The sequence below is a fragment of the Parasteatoda tepidariorum genome, chromosome 10, assembly GCF_982258835.1.
Source record: "Parasteatoda tepidariorum strain Cologne lab strain chromosome 10, Ptep-v5.0, whole genome shotgun sequence".
NCBI classification, from domain to species: Eukaryota; Metazoa; Arthropoda; class Arachnida; order Araneae; family Theridiidae; genus Parasteatoda; species Parasteatoda tepidariorum.
In genome coordinates this window covers 8237394-8263090 of record NC_141764.1, presented here as the reverse complement: position 1 = coordinate 8263090, position 25697 = coordinate 8237394, and the positions used below count along the sequence as shown (strand labels likewise).

The 25697-nt window shown below is 28.2% G+C and overlaps 1 protein-coding gene across 4 annotated transcripts in view; it reads left to right on the top strand.

Annotated features, from left to right (window-relative positions):
• The window catches only part of GCS2alpha (glucosidase 2 subunit alpha), a 58614-nt gene extending 33628 nt beyond the window's left edge, over positions 1-24986 (top strand). For all 4 annotated transcript variants that reach the window (XM_071184708.2, XM_043053545.3, XM_043053544.3 and 1 more), the window contains exons 14-21: positions 1557-1717; positions 6952-7201; positions 9182-9258; positions 9341-9415; positions 17803-17916; positions 18014-18126; positions 19431-19534; positions 24816-24986. In XM_071184708.2, the coding sequence (XP_071040809.2) occupies positions 1557-1717; positions 6952-7201; positions 9182-9258; positions 9341-9415; positions 17803-17916; positions 18014-18126; positions 19431-19534; positions 24816-24922 (1001 nt within the window). In that variant the 3' untranslated portion in view covers positions 24923-24986. The remainder of the gene's footprint in view (positions 1-1556; positions 1718-6951; positions 7202-9181; positions 9259-9340; positions 9416-17802; positions 17917-18013; positions 18127-19430; positions 19535-24815) is intronic.
• The last annotated feature ends 711 nt before the right edge of the window (positions 24987-25697 follow it).

The following is a 25697-nucleotide window of genomic DNA, read 5'->3' as shown; positions in this document are numbered from 1 at the left end:
GGTCATTTTATGCAAATATTTTCATCACCAAATGTTACTAGTTGAGGTTTACTACTGTATCATGATGGCTCTTATATGCAGGGGTGCCACTATTCTGCAAATCCACAAAACTTTGTTTTTTAATCTGACTTCTATCATAAGATTTAATAAACAATTCAAATATTGCAAAAATTTCATATGTTAAACTGAGGGCGATCTGCAAAATGCCCATAAGTGGTCCAACTATTTTGTTTAGTCTAACCTATTTGTTTCATATTTTTTAAGATTTCTATTTAGGAATAAAACCTGATTAAATACATTTTCCTGTCCTGAAATTTTATAGATGCGAGTCTGAGGTTATATACTTATTTACCGCTTTTAGAAGATGAAATAGTATCTTTTGAATCTTTAATCTTGTTGTAGTTCTGGGATTAGTTGTTCCAAAACTTTAAATCTATCTTTTACTGTTTATTTCAAAGGATTTTAATCTAATTAGCGGTACATTAATCACAGAATTATTGAAATGGTGAACTGAGAAATTAATTTATGTAAATCTTTATTTTTAAAAAATTAAGTTAAGATTTAAAAATTTGAATTTAACTACGGAATAATCAATAGTTTATAAACAGAATAGTCAGTCTTCAGATTCTTCTAAAAATATTTTATTACAGGTGTAGTAGAGGCTCAGTCATTAAAATTTTTCCCTACCTTCTTAATTATTGAAAATATTGATTAATGGACTTTTGAATTGTGCTAATTTTTTTTACTTCAAATAATTGAGTTTTTATTCTTTATAAGTTAATAATTATAGATCTCAAATATGAATTACTCATTTTCAATTAATGAAACTGATATATTATGACACTATTCTGCTTTATTTTATTTATTATTTATTTATTTTACAGTTTTCATAACAATCAATAGGTTATTTTAAGAAATGCCGCAATACAGGCATGTGTACTAAGTCTGATTTTTTTCACTACCTTGCAATTAATTCTCTTTGTGACATTGTTGTCATCAAATTGCTTTGCTGATATTGTTTTAGGACACAAATGAAGCTCTTTATAATTTCTTTCTTTCCAGTTAGCTCTTCATAAAAAAGTGACGTATTTATAACATATATGAAAAATTATAATTTAATATTATTAAGATCTGTTCCAATAATTACGAAAATGTACTTGGTAATGTTGCAAAACTGGCCCGTCATTCTAGCATTAACCACTTAGGCCTGTCATTCTAAGCATAAGTTTCAATATTTACTTTCCTATTAGGCTAAAACCTAAATTATTGAATGAGAATTTAAATAGAGTCGTATCAGGAAAAATTAGAAAATTGCTCTGCTATAATTTTTGAAGTTTGTTTTGAGCAACATGGAATGAGGGAGAAGGCACACAAACCCCTCCGTATTTCTAGTGTTTGTATTGCATCTAAAACTACCAAAATACAATTCCAGTTCACTAGTATATAAGACAAGTTAACTCAATTCTATGTAGGGGTACCTTTTCATGGATGAAAGTTGACATTGTCGATAACAACACTCCCCACATGTTAATTGCTGAATTTACATTTTATTCCAGGTGCTGTGTGGACTGGAGATAACATTGCAGATTGGGATCATCTTAAAATTAGTATTCCCATGATTCTTAGTTTGAGTGTCACTGGCATGTCATTCTCAGGAGCTGATGTTGGAGGTTTCTTTAGAAATCCTAATTCTGAGCTAATGCTGCGTTGGTATCAGGTGAGCTATTCATTTCATACTGTGTCAAAAACTATGGTTTATTTTATTTATGCTTTTTTTAAAAAAATAATAATAATATAAATCGCAACTTGTTGAAAACTGTGTGATTGACTTTTTTTTTTGTAATACTAACAATTCCTTATATTATCACTTCATTCCAAAGTTAATATCGGAAATAATAACTTGAAATTATGTAAGACTGTCAGAGTTAAATTTTTGAGCCTATATGGCCATAGTTAGATAATATAGATGTGTGCGGATACATTGGTGGAGATTCTCCAAATTTGCAGATACTTTTTTAATATTTATTGTAATTAAAAAAAGTATCCCCTTCCACAAAAAAATAGTTTGCAGTGGGGAAAAAGAACATATGAAGCAGACAGCGTAATGCAAGGTAAAAGAAAGTCAATGTTTAGTTGTATGCATGCTGCTCCCAAACATAAAAGCTACTTTAGCCCAAAGATTAGCGATCCCATCGTTGGCGGTCAAGTCTACAATCAGCTCATTTTTTACAACTTAACTCGATTCGACTATTGCTTTACATCGAGAGTAGACGATAGCGGTGACAGTAGGAAATCTTCTAATGTAATTTCGTTTTTAAAAAATTGATAATAATACTTAATATAATAATTACTTTATATAAATGTAGTTCTATAACTATTAATATTTCTCTAATGTTCTTAAAGTTAATATGCATGTGTATGATGTATGTATATATATATACATATATATATATATTTCTCAAGAATAAATAAAGGTATTAAGTAGTTAACTGTTTTTGTATATTTAATATAATCATTCTACAATTCATTCAGCAAATGTATTATCAAAAATATTGTAAGCTTGCAGATACTTTTGGATTGTGTGCGCATTTACTTTGTTTTTATCTTACTATGTATGTAGGTCTCTACAGATAATTTTCAGTTTTGAAACCAGAAGGGGAAATGATAGATGCATCATTCTTTTTATTTATTTTAATGTTTCAGTTATCCAAAATTCAGTCTTTCTTTTTTTCTGACTTTCTTTAAAATATCATTGAAAACCAATTTTTGCCTAAAATTTATTTTTATGTAGCAATCAAAGTAATTAGTATTAAGATAACTAGAATACTAAGTTGAAAAGATTTTATCTTGTATTTACTATTATAAATTGATATAAATAACTGATTGAATATCTCGAAACATTATAAATCTTGTTTTCTGCTAATTAAACACATGTGCTTCCAAATAAATTGTTGACACTCTGATGTCCTATAAAGATATTTTAAGCTTTAACTGAAGCTTTTGATTTTTTCTTTTGTTTTACAACTTGTTGGCTAAGTGAAAGACTTCAATTCTCATTTCCAAATCCAACAGTGAAAGCTTATGCAGAAATGCTTACATATGGTTTTTATTATCTATATTTAATTTCCATTAATATTTATTCTGCTCAGCAATATCTTTTAAAACATTTAAAATACAAGTTTATCTCCCCAAAAAGGCCATTGACTAAAGTTTCAATTTTTTTGAAACGAAATTAAATTATTACTTTCAAAGAGTGTAGTTCACTATTATAATACCAGTGTCTATTTTGATAATTTACGATAAAATTATTTTTTCGTCATCTGAATCCATTTTTGTTTTAACATTCATAAGAATAAAATCTTAAAGGCAAGCAGATATGCAGTAATTAATTGTTTATCCAAAGTTATGACTGTAGCAAAGCTTCAACTTTGTGTGATATAAATAAAATACTACTTCTACTCCCTTTTTTTTTTTTTTTAAAAAAGAGATAAAAGACATTTTATTGTCAAATGATACTCTCATAAAAAATTTGTTAAGAAAAAAGCATTAAAAAACAAACAAACAGAAAATGCCAAATTTATTTCAAAATCTAAAATAGGGATAAATGAGAGCCCTTAAGAAACATAAATTGCACAGTATAAAATTTTATACCTAAGGCTATAGAAATTAATATTGCTTTCAAGCAATATATACTGAAATTCATTAGCAACACTTTCTCTTGGAAATCTAAAGGCCATAAGTAAAAGGGGTGTTTTGCACTTTCCTCTAATATAATTTATGTGTTTTGAACAGGGTTTGAAAAAACCCAACCCGCCCGGGTTTTATTGAAAAAGATATTATTGAAAAAACTAATTTGGGTTTTATTTGAAAAAAACCCGGGGAAAATTGGGTTTTTTCATTTAGTGCTCATGAACTTTAAAATTTTACTGTGAAAATATTTTTATTTATGAAATAGTGTCGTATAAGCTTAAAAATAGAAATAATTCCAAAAAATAATGCACTATCACTAATACATGATTGAATCTTTATTGTTAAATACACAATGTTTCAAAATTTTTAACTGAAGCACTATATTATATATATATATATATATATATATGTATATATTGCAAATTTATAATCAATAAATATTTATAATCAGTAAAAACTAAAATTTCATTTGACTTTTACCTTTAGTAAAATTAAACTGGAATAAATATTTAATGGTCTTCCATGTTTATATAATATGATTAATAGAAAGTGAAATTAAAATTACGTATAATTATAAGGAGTATCAGTTACTTGTCCCATTTATCAAATATTTTACCTTATAAAAAAGACTGCATTCTTAGGTAAATTTTACTTTTATAATTTCTAAAAACAAATTAATCTTAAAATTATAAAAGAGCATGTATAAAAAGTTTTAGCTTATTTTTTTTAAAACCAGAAAATAAAACTTTTAATTTGTTAATTGTTGTTTCGTGTATCACTTAATAGAATTTTTTTTTCCAATTTTTTTTAAACATGATTCAAATATACAAAATAAATTATATTCATTTCTTAATAGAATTTTTTTTTCCAATTTTTTTTAAACATGATTCAAATATACAAAATAAATTATATTCAAATGAAATCTTAAAAATAATATTAAAAAAATCTTAAAAGTAATATTTTAATTTTTATCTGTTTTAATGGTGATAATTTTCCAAATAGTTAAAAATTGTCAGCAGATGTTAAGAGTTAACTTTAAAAAAAAGTCAATTTTTTTTATTTATTATTATTATTATCATTCAGCAGAGTGTCTACATTTCTCTCTTAGATGGTGATACACTTTTACAAGTTTTGTAGCTTTATCTATTCCTAATCTATTTCATAGTTTACTCCACACCAAACCGAAAGTTGAAAAGTGTCTTTCGATAGAGACAGAGGATGCTGGTGCTGTGTAAAAGGAAAAAAGAATTGGCAGAAATTTTGTGAAAGCTTGGAATTTTTTTCATTTTTTTTTTTTTTTTTTTTTTGCCATAATTTTCCACTATTTTTTGATGAAACCTGTTGAATAACGGTGTTAAGCATCATTGATTTTGTAAAGTATTCTGGATCGTAAGTTTTGAATGCCATAACACCTGGCAGAAATTCTTCATGATGCTTAGAAAGACAGTTTTCTGCTAATTGCTCTTGTTCACCATTTAAAAATTGTCTCCTTGTTTCGGGATCCAAGATGCATATGCTAATAAAAGAGGTGGCTGAACAGCCTGGTGGAATCTTTTTACAAAATGTTTATGGGGTTCTAATTCATCCCACGATAGTAAGTTAATTCATATTTCAACAGCTTCTGAAATTGAAATGTTTTCTGATGGGAGCTTTTTTAAAGCTTCAGAAACAATTGATATTTGTTTTTCCAAATTGATAGTTAATTGGTAAAGCCCAACATTATTTAATATTTTTGACATATATATTCTTCATTTTGATGTTCAAGAGCCATCTCTTGATATTTATGGTAATTATTGGCATAAGTTTTTACACGGTCACAATATGAACTTTTGGTAATTGGGGCATCAAGCAGTTTTTTCATTTGCCCATTCATGTGCTTGATGCACATTTCGAAAATATTTGTAACTTCCACGATGTGTCCAGTGATAGTATTAAGAGAAACTTCTTTTTCAACCAAATTTCAGAAAACCAATTTGTGAAAAAACCCACCAAGTGGGTTTTTTCAAGGTGGGCCCACCCAATAAAAACCCGGGCGGGTTTTTTCAAAGTGGACCCACCTTGAAAAAACCCTGGTTTTGAATATCTACGTGCAGACATATTTTCGAAATGTGAAGAGTCTGCAAGTAGACTGCATATTCTTTATTTTTTCTTTATATATACATAACTCTCTTTGAACAGTCAACCCAATTTTTTGAGTTTACGACCACTAATGTTTAACTCTGTAGCCTTGTTATTTTGAACCCAATCGAGATGACAAGGGAACTCCTAGCTCAAGTATTGAGAGAAATTTGCCTTCGAGGAGAATATTTTGATGAAACTAATCCACATTTGTGTTATATGCTGAGGACCCTGTTGCAGAATTTTCTTGAGCTATCTGCAACAAAACTCTCTAGCATTAATATCTTTCTGCAGGATGCTTTAAATAATAACAAACATATATGTTACTAATTTAAAATTAAACATCGCTGTGTTTACAAAAAAAAAAAAAAAAAAGGGGAAAGAAGGTATAACTTTTAATTAAACATGTAATATTTTTTTTCTAAAATATCGGATTTAAAATCTATGGAGAAATCAATAGCAATAGCTGCAAAAAAATCGATAGAATCATTATCTTAAAAAGTAAATTCTCAAATGCAAGGTTTGAATTTTCCATATTGTTTGAAATATATTGGGATATTTAAAAACCACTAAAAATCAATAACTGATGAAAATACAATAAAAAAAAATTTCGATCTGCGATACTATTTCGTAAATTGAGCACACAAAAAAGTTATTATCTAAATGCATGATTCAAACTTTACGTGTAAATTTCTGTAGAAGACTTATCTTTTTTTTCTTCTTTTTTTTTTTACTTTTCAAAAGAAAAATCTTTCTGCAAGAACTCTGTAATGTTCTGAGACAATGTCGCCAAGTCACTCTGATTCTGCCACGGGGGCTGAGGAAAACCTCCCATGGTTAGGGGACTCCAACCCATGATCTGTCTACCACTGAGGATATTTTGGGTCAGCTCCGTGACTGGTGCAAGCCGGATGTGAAATTCGTATCGACCAGTCATCGCTGGAATTCTAATCCAATTCACCTTATTGGAAGGCAAACAGTCTATTCCCTGAGCCGTCGCGGCTCCTTATTCTTTGTTAAGGAAATCATTTTCGCTTGTAACGTTTTTTTAAATCTTTTATCTGAATTCATTTATGCTTGAGGTACAACTACTAATCTCTCTTTAATATGCATCATTGATTATGTTATGCTTTTTTTTCCTAGGCTGGTGCTTTTCAACCTTTCTTCAGGGCTCATTCCCACCATGAAACAAAAAGGCGTGAGCCTTGGTTGTTTGAGGATCCATACAAGAGCCTGATGCGTGATGCCATCCGCCTTCGTTACCCTTTCATTCCCCTCTGGTACACGCTGTTTCACGAGAATGAGTTCACTGGGGTCCCTCCTATGAGGCCCGTCTGGATGGAATACCCAACTGAATCCATAACATTTGAAATGAACGATGAATATATGATAGGTTTGTGACGTCCATCAAATTATTTTATTACGATTTATTTGCCTAAAGTATAATGGAATCATTTGATTAAAAAAAATTGCAAGGAACCTGATTGGAAAAACCTGAAAAATACAGAGAATTTAAAACTCTCCTAAAATAGCGGGGATAATGCAGGGAATTTCAGACCTGCCAACTCTCCTGCTTTTAGCAGGAGTCTCCTGCTTTTGTCTCAAATCTTCGCCCTCAGGCCTTCAGGGTGTTTTCTCCTGCTTTTTTCTATTTAGTGCAAGATAGAGGAAAAAAACAACAATTTGTGCAATTTCCTTCCCAACTTGTGCTTCAGATCATGCTGGGCATTTATTTAGAAAAACTTTGCCCCGTAACATCACTAAAAATTATGGTGAGTGTGAACCAAAACAACAGCAATAACCAATGAAATGGCAAAATCGGAGATATCTTGGACACCATTAGGCAAAATGTTTTTTTACTTTCTATAGATGCCTGTTTTTTTTTTTAAATAATGCTAAATCAGCTACATCTGCAGTTTTAAAACAGTAGCAGTTAAAAAAAAAATTAAGAAATGCATTTATAAAGTATTGTATTCATTATTGACATATTTTGTAAGTTTTGAACTTCTTCCTAAATTTGAAAAAATCAAAAGATATGTTTTAATATAATTCTATAGAACCTTATATTTTATAGTAAGAACACATATCTTTATTAGTCAGTGTCAGAATCTTATTGTGGTCTATTTTATGTAATGTAAATAATATATTTTGAAATAAACTTCTTGTAGGAAGTGTGAATCAGGTTTAATTTTCAATATTGCGCTATGTCGTGATACAGGAAGAGTCTCCTGCTTTTTTATTTTCTAAGGTTGGCAGGTCTGGAATTTTGAGTTTTTTCTTACAGACTGGGAAAATACAGGGAATTTTATTTCTTATTTTTGTCTTTTAAAAGTGGTGACCACTCAAAGCGTAATCTATGAGATATTTGAGGATGATATTTCAGCTGTACTAAGCTATTTTATTTACTATTGCATTATATGTTTTAAGCATGTTAAGCTGTACCTTACTTTTGTTAAATTTACCAGCAATTAGCTAGACTAATATATGTCACTCAATAGTACAGTGATTGTGTGTTTCCTCTTAATATATATTATGTATAATTTGTGCAGGGAAAACACATGGATTTTTTTTCCAGATTTGAGTGGCAACCCTGACATTTCTCCCTATTACAGAGTTTTTAATCAAAATTCTCCAAGAAACAATAAATTTGGCAGTGGAGGTTCATCTCTACTATCAACATCGCTTCTTTTAGGAAATTCTAATTCAAATTTTAAATATTTATTTTCAACGTTAACAGCCTATAAAACATCTTTGATTTTTTCTCTTCTCTTCTACTATAGTTTTTCAGAATAAAATGCATTTTTCTTGATAGCTGTAAAAAAGTCTGGCTTCTAAAAATAGATCTCAACTCAGGGGTAAAGCTGAGTAAAATGAATTATCGAAGTGATTCGAATTAGTCGAATTAATTCACTTAGGTGATTCAAGTCATAATCACAGATTGAATCAGTTACTAATTCGAAACAAATTTTGATTTGTGTGCTAATACGAATCAGTAATTGATATGATAAATCTATAAAAAAAATTATTAAATATTTTTTATTTTTTCAAATTTTTTTTAACGTTTTATTTGTGACATAAATGTAGAGTTAGGTACTGATCTGGTGATCCAAATCAGTTGATTTGAATCACTGTGACTAGTAATACAACTAACTTTTAATAAGTATGTAAGTAATTTAGATTTTTTATTTTGCCTGCGAGGAATAGTTTTGCATTTTTATTTATTTATGATGAATTGATTGGTATTTTCAGACTTTTTGTTCCCCCCTCTCTCTTTTGCCTGCTATTTTAAAAATTCTTTTTTTTTACAAATTTGTATAAATTCTTATCCCGAATCGCATATATTTTTATGTATTTTGTGCTATTATTTTTATAGGTTCCTCTCTCCTTGTGAGACCTGTTTTAGAAGCTGGTGTTTCTAGTGTCAATGTTTATTTTCCTGGCCAAAATGATGTGAGAACATTTTCATTACATTTTGTATACTAAATTTTATTTTTCCTTAATCTGAATTACCATTTGTGTGTCTCTTCTATAGGTTTGGTATGACATAACAACACACCAAAAATTTGAAGGAGGAACTACTGCTACTATAGCCACCCCTCTTGAAAAGGTGACCTTCCTGTCTATTTTATACTCTTTATTCTCATCATTCTATTTAAGCAATTGTGGAAAATATTAATTTTGCTTAGAAATACATGTGTTGTGCCACTCTTCAGTCCCGGGGACTGAAATTAGTCTTGAGAAAAATCAGTGGATTAAATTTCATCAATATCGCTTTCCCATTTGTTGACTTAAATTAAAATTAAATTCCTTTTCTTTCCTTAAAAATTTAATATATTTTCTGGTAAAAATAAAAAAGTTACCTTTTACTTAAAGCATTGTTATTTTTCACAATTATTGCAAAATGATCAAGTAATGATGTCACACTGCAGTGAAAGATTAGGGTTAGTACTATTGCTGAATCTAAATCTGCTTAAGTTAGCATTCCCTCCCCCAAGGTATTAGCATGCTAGCTGAAGATAAATCATGATTATTTTTTTTTAAATTGTAGTGCTAGGATGAAATGAATAATGAAGTGAAAAATAAGTAGAGATATGAATGATTTCATGACAAGTTTAGTAGCTTTATTATTCCGATATACAAGATTTGCTGCTATTTTGTTTTATTTACCAAAAATTTATTAAAGAAAATTTTTTTAATTAAGCCAAATGATTGATTTAGTACATAGGCCATTATCCACTGAGAAGTAAATTCTGGTGTTTGTGAGTTATTTCTGAAAATTCCTGTGAACAATGCTGTACCTACCTTATTAATTTGTCAAAAAATAAATTCAGTCTTGAAATATTTTTAGAATGGCACCTATGGAAATACGTAGCTTAGAAGAAAATAAACTCATAAATACAATTTTTTTAAAATTTATTATTAAACTAGTCGTTTTTAAAAAGCATTGCATTAAAAAAAATTATAAGCTTTAATTTCTTACATTTTGCAATATGATAATTTTTAGTGCATTTCTTGACATTTTGATCATGAAACAAATTTCACTAGTCTAAATATCAGCTATTAAAAATATCCAAAATGTCACTCGTATGAATTTTCTTTCCTTTTTTTTGGATGATTTTTAATTGTAATTAAAAACTCCAACCAACGATGGCAAGTCTAATTGTATTTTTACATTGTTCAGGGTTGCCGCAGGCGACTAAAATGCAACATGTGGCGACTATTGCAACTTTTTTTGCCTGAAAAGGTTTTTTTTTTTTTTTAAAAAAGCAATTATTTTCTGGAAAAGGAGACTATTGGGAAACTTTTCTGTACTCCTAGCGATGTTTTTTTTAGCATAAATTGGGTTAGTATAGGGGTGCTCAACCTGCGGCCCGCGGGCCAAATGCGGCCCGCCAACCCTCGACGTGCGGCCCGCGGCTGCAATCTGAACAAAATGAAAAAATTAAATATTTGTTTTTGAAGAATAATAAAAAAAATTCGGTAATTTAAATTTACACTTTTAAGCTTTTGACGCACCCAATCTCAATCAATGTAGTTTTTCGATGGTTAACGCTACGGATTTCAGCATAGTTTTAAAAATCCCAATATTTTTAATACATCATTATTACGATTTACGAATTTTAATTACCACTTTTGACGCTTTTCGTATGTGCCGATTCCAATGACTTTTCAGTAGTTATTGCTACCCATTTTCAAGTAGTTTCTGAAATAGCGATTTTTGAAAGTTATGAAACGCTTTATTTGTGTAAACTTCATGGAAAATCTAAATGACTTTAGATCCTTTCTTCAACAGTTATTGCTGCACATTTCCGCCCGGTTTTTAAAACTTCGATATTTTAACACGATATTATTGCGAATTGCGAGTAAAGAATCGCTCATTTAGGTAACCATTTTTTGACATGGCTTACTTGTAACGATTTTATCGCAAATCAAATTATTTTTCAATCGTTATTTTAGAAATTATTGCTACACATTTCTACAAGGTTTTGAAAGTACCGATATTTTTTATACGCTATTGCGACATTTTAATTTCAAATCCGGCATTTAAATTACATAAAATTTTGATGGACTTTATTTACTCCAATTTCATCTGAAATATAAAAGTATTTTGGTCATTGTTTTAGTAGTTATTACGCTTTCCCTGTGATTTAAAAAGATTATGATATTTTTAATACTATGGTTTGACAGCAAGCGAGTTTTGAATCGCGCATTAAAATAATTATTTTTTATGTGCTCTGTTTGTGCCGATTTTATCATTTGCGTTGTACCGATTTTAACACGCATTTTTTAAGAGGTTTTTCGAACGTGTTTTTTCTTCTTTCCCGTTATTGCTCCATTTTTATTTGTGATTTAGAATATACCTGATATTTTCACACAATATTACAACTCGCGAAATTCGATTCAGTTTTAATTTTTTTTCGTAACTTAAAAAGTAATTACGTACCTTAGCCAAATCAACACCTTCCCGGAAAAAAAAACGAGATGTGTTTATATTAAACGCTGTCCGTTTTGCAAAAAAAAAATAATTCAAAACACGGCATAATTCTTTAGTCCCATGAACGCGTGCAAGTTTAACAACACACATCGAACCTATTCTTTTTGTTGTCACATGTAATTTAAAAGTCATACTTCGTAATTTGTATTTACGCTACCTGAAAATTGCGCATCGCATTTCGTGTTTATATTAAACGCGGTCCGTTTTGCAAAAAAAATAATTCAAAACACGGCATAATTCTTTAGTCCCATGAACGTGTGCAAGTTTAACATCACACATCGAACCTATTCTTTTTGTTGTCACATGTAATTTAAAAGTCATACATCGTAATTTGTATTTACGCTACCTGAAAATTGCGCATCGCATTTCGTGTTTATATTAAACGCGGTCCGTTTTGCAAAAAAAATAATTCAAAACACGGCATAATTCTTTAGTCCCATGAACACGTGCAAGTTTAACAACACACATCGAACCTATTCTTTTTGTTGTCACAGGTAATTTAAAAGTCATACATCGTAATTTGTATTTACGCTCTCTGAAAATTGCGCATTGCATTTCGTTTTAACATTAACGAGATTTAAAAATAAACCATTTACGGGATTTAAAATCACATATCGCGATTTGTGTTCTGGCGTTTAAAATATCATCCTTTGCTACTTTTCTCGCAATTAATATGCACGCGTTTTAAAAACCATATATCGCAATTCATATTCATGCATTTTAAAAATCAAGTGTTGTGAGTAGTCCTTTCGCAATTTAAAAGCCACACGATTCGTATTCACGCGATTTGACAGGCATTGAGTTTTTTATTTACGTAATTTAAAAATTACACATGGCAATTCGTATTCAAGCAATTAAAAAATAACACATAGCAATTCATATTCAATCAATTAAAAAATAACACATCGCTATTTGTATTTCCGCGATTTAAAAACCCAGAAAGGAAGAACACCATCTAGGACAAATTCCAAAACTGATTATGTTATTTGCTCTAAGTTTAATACTACCCACAACAACAGCTTCTGTCGAAAGACTGTTTTCCAGAATGAATTTGGCCTGTTCAAAATTACAGAGTAGTCTTTAAATACAATCATTACATTTTCATTTAATGGCTCAAAAAATATCACATGATCAAGTAGATAAAATTATCACAATATTCAAAAATTTTGCAAATTACAGTATAACCATTAAGAAATTTTTTAAACCATTTTCTACCTTCTTGGACCATTTTATATCATTTATGATTATATGCTGGGAAATGATTTGTATATCATTAAATTTTAACTGTATAAAAAATTTAATCAAGATAAGTTTCGTAAAGTAATGTAAATTTTATTGATTGTTAATTGATTGTGTGACGCCCGGTGGCTGAGCGGTAGCGCTTCGCGCTGTCGTGCCACAGGTCCTTGGTTCGATCCTTGGGCCGGGCAAGGCCGACTCAGCCTTTCATCCCTTCAGTGGGTCGATAAAATGAGTACCAAGCATGCTTGGGAACTAACACTGGGGGTTCCACGTTCGGCTGACCACCTGACCGGAACATATGCTCCTGCACCCCAGAGCCCAAGGTCAAGAAAACTGAGATGGGCACAGTCGGCCTTGGCCCTCTTAATGGGCTGTCGCGCCACTGAGTTAGTTAGTTAGTTTAATTGATTGTGTATTAATTGTAAATAGTAAGTGTTATGTTAAAAATATATTCGTCATAAAAAGTTGTAAACAAGTATCTTAATAGTTTTTTATTATTAAGGAATATAGTTCCTTAAAATTTAATGTGTTTTCTTTCTTTCTTTTTCTTTCCTCTCTCAGCCTCTTATTATTAATTTAAAATAAAAATGTCTGAAAAATTAATGTCTTAAAGTACATTCCCTAATAAATGCTAAATCTTATTTTCCACTTAAGGGGTTTTGTTTTAGTTTTAATCATTTTTAACCGTATAAACTTTCCTTAAATCAAAGTATTTAACTTGAATTTATATTAATAACTAGAATATTTATTTATTTGAAATTTAATTCTATGAAAAAAAATTTAATGTTAAAATTTATGTTTAAATGGACTTCTGTATTTTGTAGTGTGATAAAAAAAATTTCAATTTTTCCATAGTTTTTTAATTATTTCAATTTATCTAAATTTTTTCTGATAAATTGATTCTGATTTTCGAATTCTGTTTTCCTTCTTAAGTAATCAGTTTTGCATTTTCTAATTTTAAACGCTTTAAAGTATTGTATTTTCTGCAAAGAGATTACAAGGTAAACCGACAAAAAGAATTTAGTGTTATATAAACAATGATGTTTATATAGCAATCACCACCAACAATTGTTTTCAATATGTCGGTCTAAACACTTTGGCATGCGGCCCTTCATTGGTCAATCTGCTGTGCATGTGGCCCTTCACTGAAAAAGGTTGTGCACCCCTAGGTTAGTAGCAATTTTCAAGAAAAGGAGACTATTGGGAGACATTTCTGTATTCCTAGCAATGATTTTTTAACATAAATTGGGTTGAAAACCTGCGGCCTGCAAGAGCTTATAAACACACTGAATTTTTTTTTCTTAAAAATAAAAAAATTTGAAAATTTTGAATGGCAAATTTGAGTTATCACTTTTTAATCTGTTCAATTTGCACAGATTCCATTGTAAGTCTATTTCGTTTTTCGATCCCCTTTTCAACGGTTATTACTATGAAATTCCACATGATTTGAAAAAAAAAACTAATTTATAATATGCTCTTACAATACGTGAATTTAAAAGGGGAAATTTTTTAGAAAAAGTATATATTTTTTTAATGAAAAAGTATTTTTGCAATGAAATGTAAGTATTTTTTTTAATGAAAAAGTATTTTTTTGAATAAGTTCTAGTAAATAAAAGTATTTGCAAATATACTAATTGTTTGATATAAAAACTTGTCAATTAAGTCATTTAATAAAATTTTAGTCCTATTTTTGATGAATTTTTGTTCTTATTTAAGCAACTATTTTCATGCTTTAGGCTACTAAAAGCAACTATTTTGTTTATTTTTTCTATGGCAACCCTGCATTGTTAAAATTGTACCAAATGTTGTTAAATATATTGGACACCTGATACATTGGAATCTTAGAAGAATAGGTCCTTAAACTACTATGTCTGTGCATAACTGCAATACTCAGTATCTGTACCATCACAGAGTGTTTTGATTATATAAATGATATATTATATATATAGTATTATGATTTATTATAATACAGTGAACTCTCGCTACTACGATATACGATACAATAATAACTCTCTCTATTATGATAATGTTTCATGATCCTGACAAATTTTCATATGAATTAATATTATTCTCCTCTCAATATTACGATATCCTCTGAAGCAATAAACCCCCGTAAAACGATTTTTTTCGCCAATGATATATTATATATATATATTATGATTTATTATAATGCAGTGAACTCTCACTACTACGATATCTGATACAATAATAACTCTCTCTATTATGATAATGTTTCATGATCCTGACAAATTTTCATATGAATTAATATTATTCTCCTCTCAATATTACGATATCCTCTGAAGCAATAAACCCCTGTAAAACGATTTTTTCCTCCAAATTTCAACCTTATTTTCTCCATTTATAATTGATTTTCAAATGTAAAAAATCTTATTTTATCATCTTTTGGCAATTTTTCTGACTGGAGAGGACCCATTGTTGACCACCCCAAGAGTTTCCTTTTCTTAGAATTGCCTCCCTTATCTCTTAAGAAGTCACAGATGTAACATTCCTGTATAATTTTATTTCCTCGTGTTAAAAGCTGATTATGAGTCACAAAAGACCACACGCATCACATTAACATCTGATAACATAACTTCAAATTGCTTTTTATATAATACAGTACAGAATCCGTTATCCGGAAAACCAAAAAACCGAAACGAAATTCGATAAATTTTCCCGCCATTTTTTAAAAAAAATGTTTTTTTCCTCATAGGATTTTAGGATTTTTCTTTCTTTTTTGAAAGATGTTTACCTTACCATCATTTTGGAAATAATCATTAGTGTATTACTTCATCGTTTTTTCTTCTTTTTAAGATTATTTCCATATATTTGTTTTTTAGTTGGGTTAAACAATTAAAAAAAAAACGGGTTTTTGTAGCGATTCAGAAAACCGAAAAAATCAGTTATCCGGAATAGCGATGGTCCCGATCGCTCCGTATAATCGGTTCCCTACTGTATATATATTTATAGTTAATACATTTATAACATTAAAATTTAAAAAAATCTTATTGTGTCCCCAAAATATTATTGTACTAATGTTTTACTGTATATATAATATATTATAAGTTAATCTTACAAAATTAAAATCAGAAGAAACATAACTGAAATGGAGTATTTTTATTGCAGTAAATGATAGGAAATTTGTTCTAAAAATTTACGGTGACTTCTGCTTGCAACGTAAAGAAATATTCATGTAAATTCTGTTATAGATCGATTATTTTCCTTAAATATTTCTAAGATTCAAATACTGTAATTTTAGGTAGTGCTCTCTAATTTTTATGCGTAATTATTTTATTATAATTTTAAAAGAAGCACACTGATTTCGTGCACTGTATAAAACCCATCTCTCTCTCTTAAAAAATAAATCATTATTTTACTAGCTCCTTCTCAATTTATTACAGTTATTGCACTAACTGTGAAATTGCGAATTTTTGTGTTATAAAATTATTTTGATTGTTTTTTTATTTTTTGTATTTGAAAAGTAAAAATATTTTAAATAGTTAAAATGTATTTTACAATGGTAGTAAAATAAGAGCAATAGAAATAGCATTGCATTTTCTGTTACTCTTTATAAACTGAACTAGGCTTTTTATGTCATTTTTAGACAATATTTTAAGATTTTGATTCTCTGAAATACTGATATTCATTGATAATCTCATATATATTTTGAAAATTTGCTTTACTTTATGCTAAGGAAAATATATGGAACCAAATGATATAAAATATATGGAAGGGAATGGTTTTTCTTTGACTGTATTAAAATATTGTGCCTAAATTAGCGACTTATTTTAGACTTCTGAATGTGGAATATCTAAAAGGAGTTTGAGATACATTTTTAAAACTTCTCTCAAAAAATATGTAATATCTTGCAATTTTTTGCGCATTTAATAGGTGCATAAAAAATGCTCACAAATATTTTGTGTAATAGTTTTAAGAAATAAACAAAGCATAGATTTGTACTAAAAAGAATATTATACTTTAATTTATCTGTAGCATTTTTTTTTGCTATTAGTATTTTAAAAACTTCTATTGTTAAAATTGCATATTTTGCTTTTTTATATTTTTAGAACTTCTTCTGACAGCAAGTATTACGAGTAATATGCAGGCATTAGAAAATTCATACAGTTGTCTTTTGTTTAAGATAAAGCATTCTAAAATTGGAAAGAAAATTTAAAAGGTTCCTTACCATTTCGAATTGAGTACTTGTGTGTTAATTAAGGTGTGTTATTAGGGGTCTATCTAAGGCAAATTTACTACCGTTTAGGGGTATCTTCACAAATTCACCTTTAGGAAAAGCTGTTTTTTCACAAAATAATATTAAAAAAGCAAGTTCTAAGATTCTACTTTCCGCTTCTTAAATTTTTGTTTTTATGTCTCCTTAAAAAAACAATAAATCACAGGTTAATTGCGCATTTTGACTTGCAATTATTTCGACTATATAAAGAAAAATATATAGAAATTTACCAGTCATAAATGATTTTTATTTGTAGTGACACTTTTTAAAAATATTTTCTTACTTAACCATATTTTTGTGTTAATTTTTAATATAATTTTTAATTTTCACAAAATAGGTACCTTTTAAAAAGCCTAGACAAACCCCTAACTATATTTTTTCCTATTTTTAAAAGATTCTCTTTTTTTTTTTTTTTTTTTTTTACAAATTCAAATTTATAAGATCACTCTTAAATCAAACTTGTATAACACCCATTTTAATATATTTTATGTTTAATATATCTCATCATTTCTGTGTTTTTCAGATTCCTGTATTTCAAAAAGGTGGAAGTATTATACCAAAAAAGAACAGAATAAGGCGTAGTGCATCACTAACCTACAATGATCCTTATACTTTAGATATTGCTTTAGATAAAGCTGTAGGATTTGTGTTTTTCTTTTTCTTTTTTTTTACTATTATTTATTTATAATGACATGAATTTAATATGTTCTTAAATTTATACTATGGTTTTTTAGGGTAGCTTTGCCAATGGTACCTTATACATGGACGACTTTGACTCCTTCAGATATCGACAAGGAAGTTATTTGCTACTTAAATTTACTTATGATAAAAATTATATTAATTCAAAGTGAGTCTGAGTTTGCTTCTGAATTCAGTTTTTTCTAGTAAACGTTTATTTTTCACTAACTTAAATTTAGCTTTTGATAATGCATGGATCATAAACCTTAAGGAAAACCAGAAAACCAAAAATTGAAAATTTCTGATAATAAGCTTAAAAAAAATCAGAGAAAATGAAAATTTTTGCTAATAACCTAAAAAAGAAGTTAACCAGAAAAAAAAGAAGTTAGAAAAGACTCATTAAAAAGTTTTTACTCAAATCTGTCCTACAAAATTATTAATTTTCATTTACTATATTGTTATTTGCTATATTGAAATTTATTGACAATTGAAATATCTATAATGTTAAATTTAATTTTTCTGAAACGAGATTCTTAATTGAATGGAAATTTTTTAATTAACGTAATTTTTTTTCACAGTTTAAAAGTTATTGATGACAGTCTTTTGTTAACAATTCTTAAATATGTAAATATTATTGTTGTATTTTGAACCCATAAAGAACCTGGAAACGTCAGTTAATGCTCCTGGGTAAAAGAGGGTTAAAATTAAATTTTTAAACCTTTTTGAAATATATAAGTTTGTTAATCTTCCTATGCAAATATATATAAAAAGTTATTTTCACTATAGCAATTAAGCTAACAATTTTATGTTAGCTTAATTGCTTTTAGTGAAATTAGGTAGAAATTTTACAATATTGAAATTTTACAAAAAAAGTGAGGGTGAAAAATAAAAATATTTTGGTGGGCAAATTATTGTACATAAAAAAAGTTTTGCCTTTTAATCAAAAAATATGGTTCATTTTTTATTAAAAAAAAAAGTACTTATTTTTAATACTTGACTTGCAGAGGTCTTAACACTGTAATTTTAATGATAATAAATGTGGGTAAAAACTTTTGTTTATAGAATTGTAATTAGCTTTAATTTCCATTCCTGAAACATGAATTAATTCTTATATTGCACTTGTTTGTTACATTTTAAAATTAATGGATTCCAATTTTCCTTCATTAAACAGATTGAAAATGTGCAAAATATAAAACTTGTAATTACTAATACTAGTTTAAAGATTGCAAAAAAAACTTTTATTGAAAATTTTTAATATAATTTCAATATTTCTATCTTGAATATAATATTCTGATGCATTTACGAGCATTATCTTTAGTTTTAGCACTGTGCAACCAAACTCTCTTTATTGTCTTATTGCAACAATAAAACAAATGTTATAAGAGGAATTAATCTTTCTTTGTCTTCTTAAGAACATCCTGTTAATTACGTATTTTCATATTTATGTAATAATTTTTTTAAATGTGTTTTTAGAATCATTGGAGGTCCAGGTGAATTTAGAACAAATTCCTGGCTGGAGAAAATTATTGTTGTAGGTTTAGATAAAGCTCCAAAATCTTTAAAACTTTCAAGCAAAAGTAAGTTATTTTGTAATATAAAATACTCTTTTTTACTATAAAAAATAACTTTTAGTCAGTTATCTTGATTTTTTAAATTGTGACACCTGTGTTATCCAGAAAAAAAAATGTTCAAGAGTAAGTTAGAGAGAGTTTCCAATTATTACTTTTCAGAAGTGGAACTTAAAAGGCGAAATGAACTTCAAAACAGAGAAATCTACAATTATTTTATCATTAACATATTTATGTTATACATATTTATATTATTATATTTATAAGCCTTCTAAAATTATTGATTGAGTATTTAGCCTTAAACATTACTCCACATTATTTTTAATTTTTTTTATACTACATATGGGTAAATTTGACTCAGGTTTTTAAAAAAACTTACTAATAAAATTGTAATATATTACAATGAATTTCTTTATGATTTTTTTCCATTTATTTCCACGAATTTAAAGTTTGCTCAAACTTTTTGCCATCTTCATTGTTACATTTAATTATATTGTAACATCTATATTGTTTCAAGAAAAAAACGGCAATCGGTAAAGATCATCCAAATTCTTATCCCCTTGCAAATTTTACATTATTATTATTAGTTTAGCCTGAAAAATCTTTTTGTCTAACCAGCAGTTTCAGTTATTGGCAGTGTTGCAAAATAATCAAATTTCTGAATTCAGGATACATGAAAGAGTTGTCATGTCACCTTCTCTCCATTTTTACCTGATATATTTGTACAAGCATATATCATTTTCATGCATGATAAATACTGCAATTAACAAAACGTCTACAATAGTTTAGATAGTTTTCACAAAACATTTGCAAGGAGTACTTTCGCTCCTGGTAAACTTTTTGACAAGTGAAATTCAAATCCAATGTAAAAAATATGCATGTAGATATGTGTATTGGAATGATATTGCATAGCTGCTGGCACTCTTTATTTTTAAAGTGGGTTTTCAAATTTTGTACCATTTAGTCTACTTCCATCCTCTCTCTTTCTCTCACTTTTTCCTTTCTTTATAATTGCATAAATATGAAAGTTTTTCCCGAAAAACTAGACTATTGCAATCACATATATATTTTTGTTTTAGATACTGACATCAAAAAAATTGCTATATATTTCATTAGATTTTAAAGTTACAGTTTGAGGCTTAAACATATTTTATAACTTTTGTTGAGTATTTAAGTAATATTTGGGTGCTTTAGTGGATATTTACTTATATCAATTATTAAATGTACAGTTTTGGCCTCTGAGTCATTTTATTTTTTCACCTTTCTCAATAATTTTACATTTCTCAAATGGTTAATTTCTAATAAATGTATATTATTTTGAGTAAAAATGCTTCCTTATAGTGAGCTAATAAATTAGCTCAAATATTATACGGTCGAACCTGTTTATCTTGAATCTCGCGGGAAAGGCAAAAAATTTGGGATAAAGAGGTTTCGAGTTATACATGTACTTTAAAAATTTAAATTTAATTAAGAAATTCTATTAAAGGTGTTTTAATTATTTTAAAAGAAAAATATCCGCATTTCTGTAAATTAATTATACCACATACATTTATTTACATAATTAAGTAATCTATTATTACATCTATTTACATAATTAAGTAATTACATATTAAAGTAATCTTTCTAAGATTTTTGATGTCTTACCTTCTTTGCTTCAATAATTCTTTTAAGGTTAGAAAGAGTAGCAAATTCCTCGTAGCCAACATTTTCCTGGGATTCAAGAAAAGTGTGTCAGAGTTTTACAGCTTTTTCTGCCTCTTTTACACTCACTTTTGGTTCATAAATAGAGTCTTCAGCTTCTTCATCGGATATTCCTTTGACATTATCTATTATTTCCGCATCTGTCAATGTTTCGCACGTTGCCAGGCAGTTGTCCACTTGGAAAAAAATCTTCAGAATTAATTTCGACATTATATCGTGATTTTATTGCATTCCATTCTTAAAAATTAGGCATTGCTTTTCCAGTGTCAATAGTTTATTCTTCTTTACTGGTGCCTTCCACCTCTTGTTCATCATCTTCACAGCTATTCTTAAAACCAGCCTTTTTAAAACCATTTTGGATAGTTTTCAGAGACACATTCCTCCTGGCATAATCAGTCAATTTGATAGAACACATTTATCTTTGGAAGAGAACTTTTTTCATCAATGGCTACTACAAGTTTCCATAACAGCTGTTTTCTATTGTTCTTTTTGAAACTCCTAATTATCCCTTGATCCATTAGTTTTGAGGTGGTAAAATATTTTACATTGACGTTTTTCAAGTTAGGAAGACTGTTATGTGCATTACAGTTGTTTATGAAAAGAATAATTTTCCTCGAATTCCAGAACTCGAATGATTATTTTTCTTATTAAGCTTGATATTCTGTGGTTCTGATTTACTGAGAAAAAGAGATATTTTCTAGATCATGGTCTTCATTGAGCATTTTCTATTCATAAAAAAAAATTAAAGCTTTTCTCTTTCCAGTCATTTTCATCAATTTTCAAACATACCCTCGCTTAACAAAATTTCAAGTTAACTCTCTTATCTGGATAGAATTCTTCACTCAAATCAAATTTTTTAAAATAAAATATATTTTTGTACTAAAATTGTAATTTGTATAGAATAATTATATTCAGTTCACTTAAAACATCTTTTATATTAAAAATAAAATGACAAAAATCACCAAAAATGCAAAAAAGAAGAAAGAAAAATTTCCCTTGTCTATATATATATTTCTCTTACACGGCACCAAAAAAAAAAGCCTCATTACAACTCCCCGAATGGCAACGTTAGAAAATCAACCAATGATTGTTGCTAAAAATGTCACATGGCAAATGTCACATCAGGTGGCTCAACATATAGCGCTTTTAAAAACGGAAACAATAACCAGAGTGAGCATTATCAGGTTGTTCAATTCAGATTCATGCCCTAAAAACATGATAATATTTAATTTAAACTGGCTCAACATATAGCGCTTTTAAAAACGAAAACAATAACCAGAGTGAGCATTATCAGGTTGTTCAATTCAGATTCATGCCCTAAAAACATGATAATATTTAATTTAAACTCAATTAGGAATTAATTAGGCTGGCCTTCTCCATGACTATAAATAAGTCACAAGGTCAGACTTTTGAGAAAATCAGTTTAGTATTGACTAAAAAAGTTTTTAGTCATGGACAACTTTATGTTGGCCTGTCAAGAGTTAAGTCATTTGACAGCTTTTCAGTAATTGCCCCAAGATGCCAAATCTATAATTGTGTTTTCAAAGAAATTCTAAATGCTTAGTGTTAATTTCTTAGAGCTTTGCAGAAGAAAATGTTTTTTGGAAAAAATTTAATTGAAACTTCTATTGGCAGTAGGCAAGGGGAACTGCCAAAATCAAAACTCCCCGATTAGAAATGAAGCATGGCGACCTCCACGTGGTATTTCTCGGGTAATGCTAACAGCCATGCATTTTAATTTATTGTATGTAAAACATCCTTATTTTGTTCTAAAATGTTATGTACTTTATCACAAATGTTAATTAATATAGAAATTGATTTCAATAATGCTGATCACCAAAAAATATTTCATTTGGCGATAAAACAAATTTTTGTGTTCTTGAAAATGAAAGACTTTTTGAGGGTTATTATCTCACAAGGAAAAGTTAGGGTTTAAAGTTTATATTTTTAAATAATAAAATTTTTTACTAAAACTTTCAGAATTTCTAGCATTAACTAATTTATTATACACATTTAGTTGAATTTAGGTGAGTAACTGTAATACTTTAAAATTTATTTTGCTAATATGTTTCTTATTTAGCTAATGTTTTGATTTTTTCACCATGTACAATCTAAATAGTTAATATACTTTTTTAAAAGCCAATAAGAACATTGATAGAATTCTTCTACATAAGTACAATACTATGTCTTTGATGATAAAATACTATGTCTTTGATGATAAAATACTATGTCTTTGATGATAATATACTATGTCTTTGTGCTAGAACATTGTGTTCACTGGCGAGCGAGCGCAGCGAGCCATGGTTCACGGCGTGAACTTCATAGGATTGCGTAGCAATTCTCGGGGGATGGCGAGCGTTAGCGAACAGGGGGCGGAGCCTCCTAGTACTGTATATTTAATATAAAGCATAATAGTTAAAGGCATTAAGTATTTCAGTTGTTGTATTGTTATTAAATAATATTAATACTGAAAGAAAACACAAATAATTAAGATCAAAAGGATAAAACTTCTTTGAAAAAAACGCGCTAAGAAGCAGCAGAAATTTCAGAAAAAAGTATCAATACAAAACAAATGAAATAAAATAAAAATATGACCACCGAAGCCGACGTCTTCAGGGGGTACCGGCCCCGGTAGCCATTAAAAACAAAACCATTTCTATTTGAGGGAGAAGCAAAAGCTTAAAATATCTCCCTCAGTACCCCGATGGTTTTGCATAGAGGTCCAGGAAAAACAAGATACATTCAAAAGAATAAACAAATTACGAAAAGAAAATCAATAAAAATCATCAGAAAATTAAAAACTCACAGTCACAGGTCAAGAATCAACTTCAAAAGCGGAGGAAAAGAAAACACTAAAAACTGAAAAACAACGCCCCCTATAATAATGCGCAGTAAAAGTTTAAAAATGATATGAAAAGGTCAGGAGAAGGAGATACGTAGATAAATTAATAGAATGCTTTACTGGGGCTGCTCAGTTAAGACTAGAATTGCGCCCTGTTAAAAGAAAAAATATATAAAAACTTAAAAACCATCAATCATTTTTTTAATTAAAAAATTAACATTACAAAAATTAAAAGGAAAATCATTTTTACTCAAATTATTTAAAAAATTATCCACAGCTTCCCGAAAACTTTCAACATTATTACAAATATTCTTGATCCTAACTAATTGCGAAAAAACAAGATTTTTGAATATTTTACTACACAAATTAGTTTTAAAGTTGCAGAAAAAAATAACATTAAAATTAAAGGCTTTTCTTTTATCAAACACACCAATTTTAATAAAATTGTTAACAATATCAATTTTAAAATCTAAATATTCAATATTAAAGCAATTTTCATTAGTTTTTTTCAGGACCAAATCACCAGGATAAATTGTATAAATAAAATTATAATCGTCACAATTAAACAAAATCAAATCATCAATGTATCGGAATTAATATTAAGTGATAATATTAAGTGATTTTAGAGAATGATTATCATTTTTTCTGATATTAAATAGGTAATGTGTAAAAAAATACCCAATTTAGTTTTTAATTTATTATCTTGAAAATAAATATTACTCATATATTTCTTTATTTATTTTATAGGTGTTAAATCTAGTGACCTTATTTTTACATTTGATGAAGCTAAACATAAATTAGTTATAAGAAAACCTGGCATTAGTATGGCTGAAGAATGGAGAATAGACTTCTAGATTAATTTTTTAACTTCAAATATTGATTGTACGTCATCTATCTTTTTGTTAACAAGAAAAGAAATGATCTAAACAGTTTTTCATAGGTTATAAAATGGTTTAAATAATGATAGAAGAAAAAGAAGTTGAGCTAAAGTTACAAACCCTATTTTCTCTTAGTTCATTTTTATATATTATAAAAATTTTCCTTGCCGACTTGCATTTCAAGCAAATAATACTGTGCAAATTGACATTTAATACTGTGCAAACTGACATTTTAATTATAATTTATTTATTTCAGTTATTTAAAATTTAGGTATAATTTATTGGAATTTTACAGTTGTACAGTTTTTCTAAAAAATGTTTCTCAAATTTTGAGTGCAATGCTTTTTCCTTTGCTATTATTCAATGATCATTTTTATTATTTAAATTTAGGTTAAAACTTATAAATGATGTATTTGAAAAGATCAAAAATGCGACATATGTTCTATTAAATAATGATGCATCTTGTTATGGTTTTACATGCATTTAATATTTTATTGCAACCTTGTTGACATTTGTATGTTTATGAAGCAGTAAACTCTAATCTGAAACAGATTTTTATATATTTAATTCTATGATTCACAAAGTCTTCTGGGATTAATCATGAAATATTCCTTATATATTGTATATTACAGACTTATTGTCGAAGGCCTCTATGAATTTTATATTAAGTGTTCGTACAAAATATTTTTTTAAATACTGGTGCACTTTTTTTAAAAAATTTCATATCTTAAATGATGTCAAAGCTTTTTTT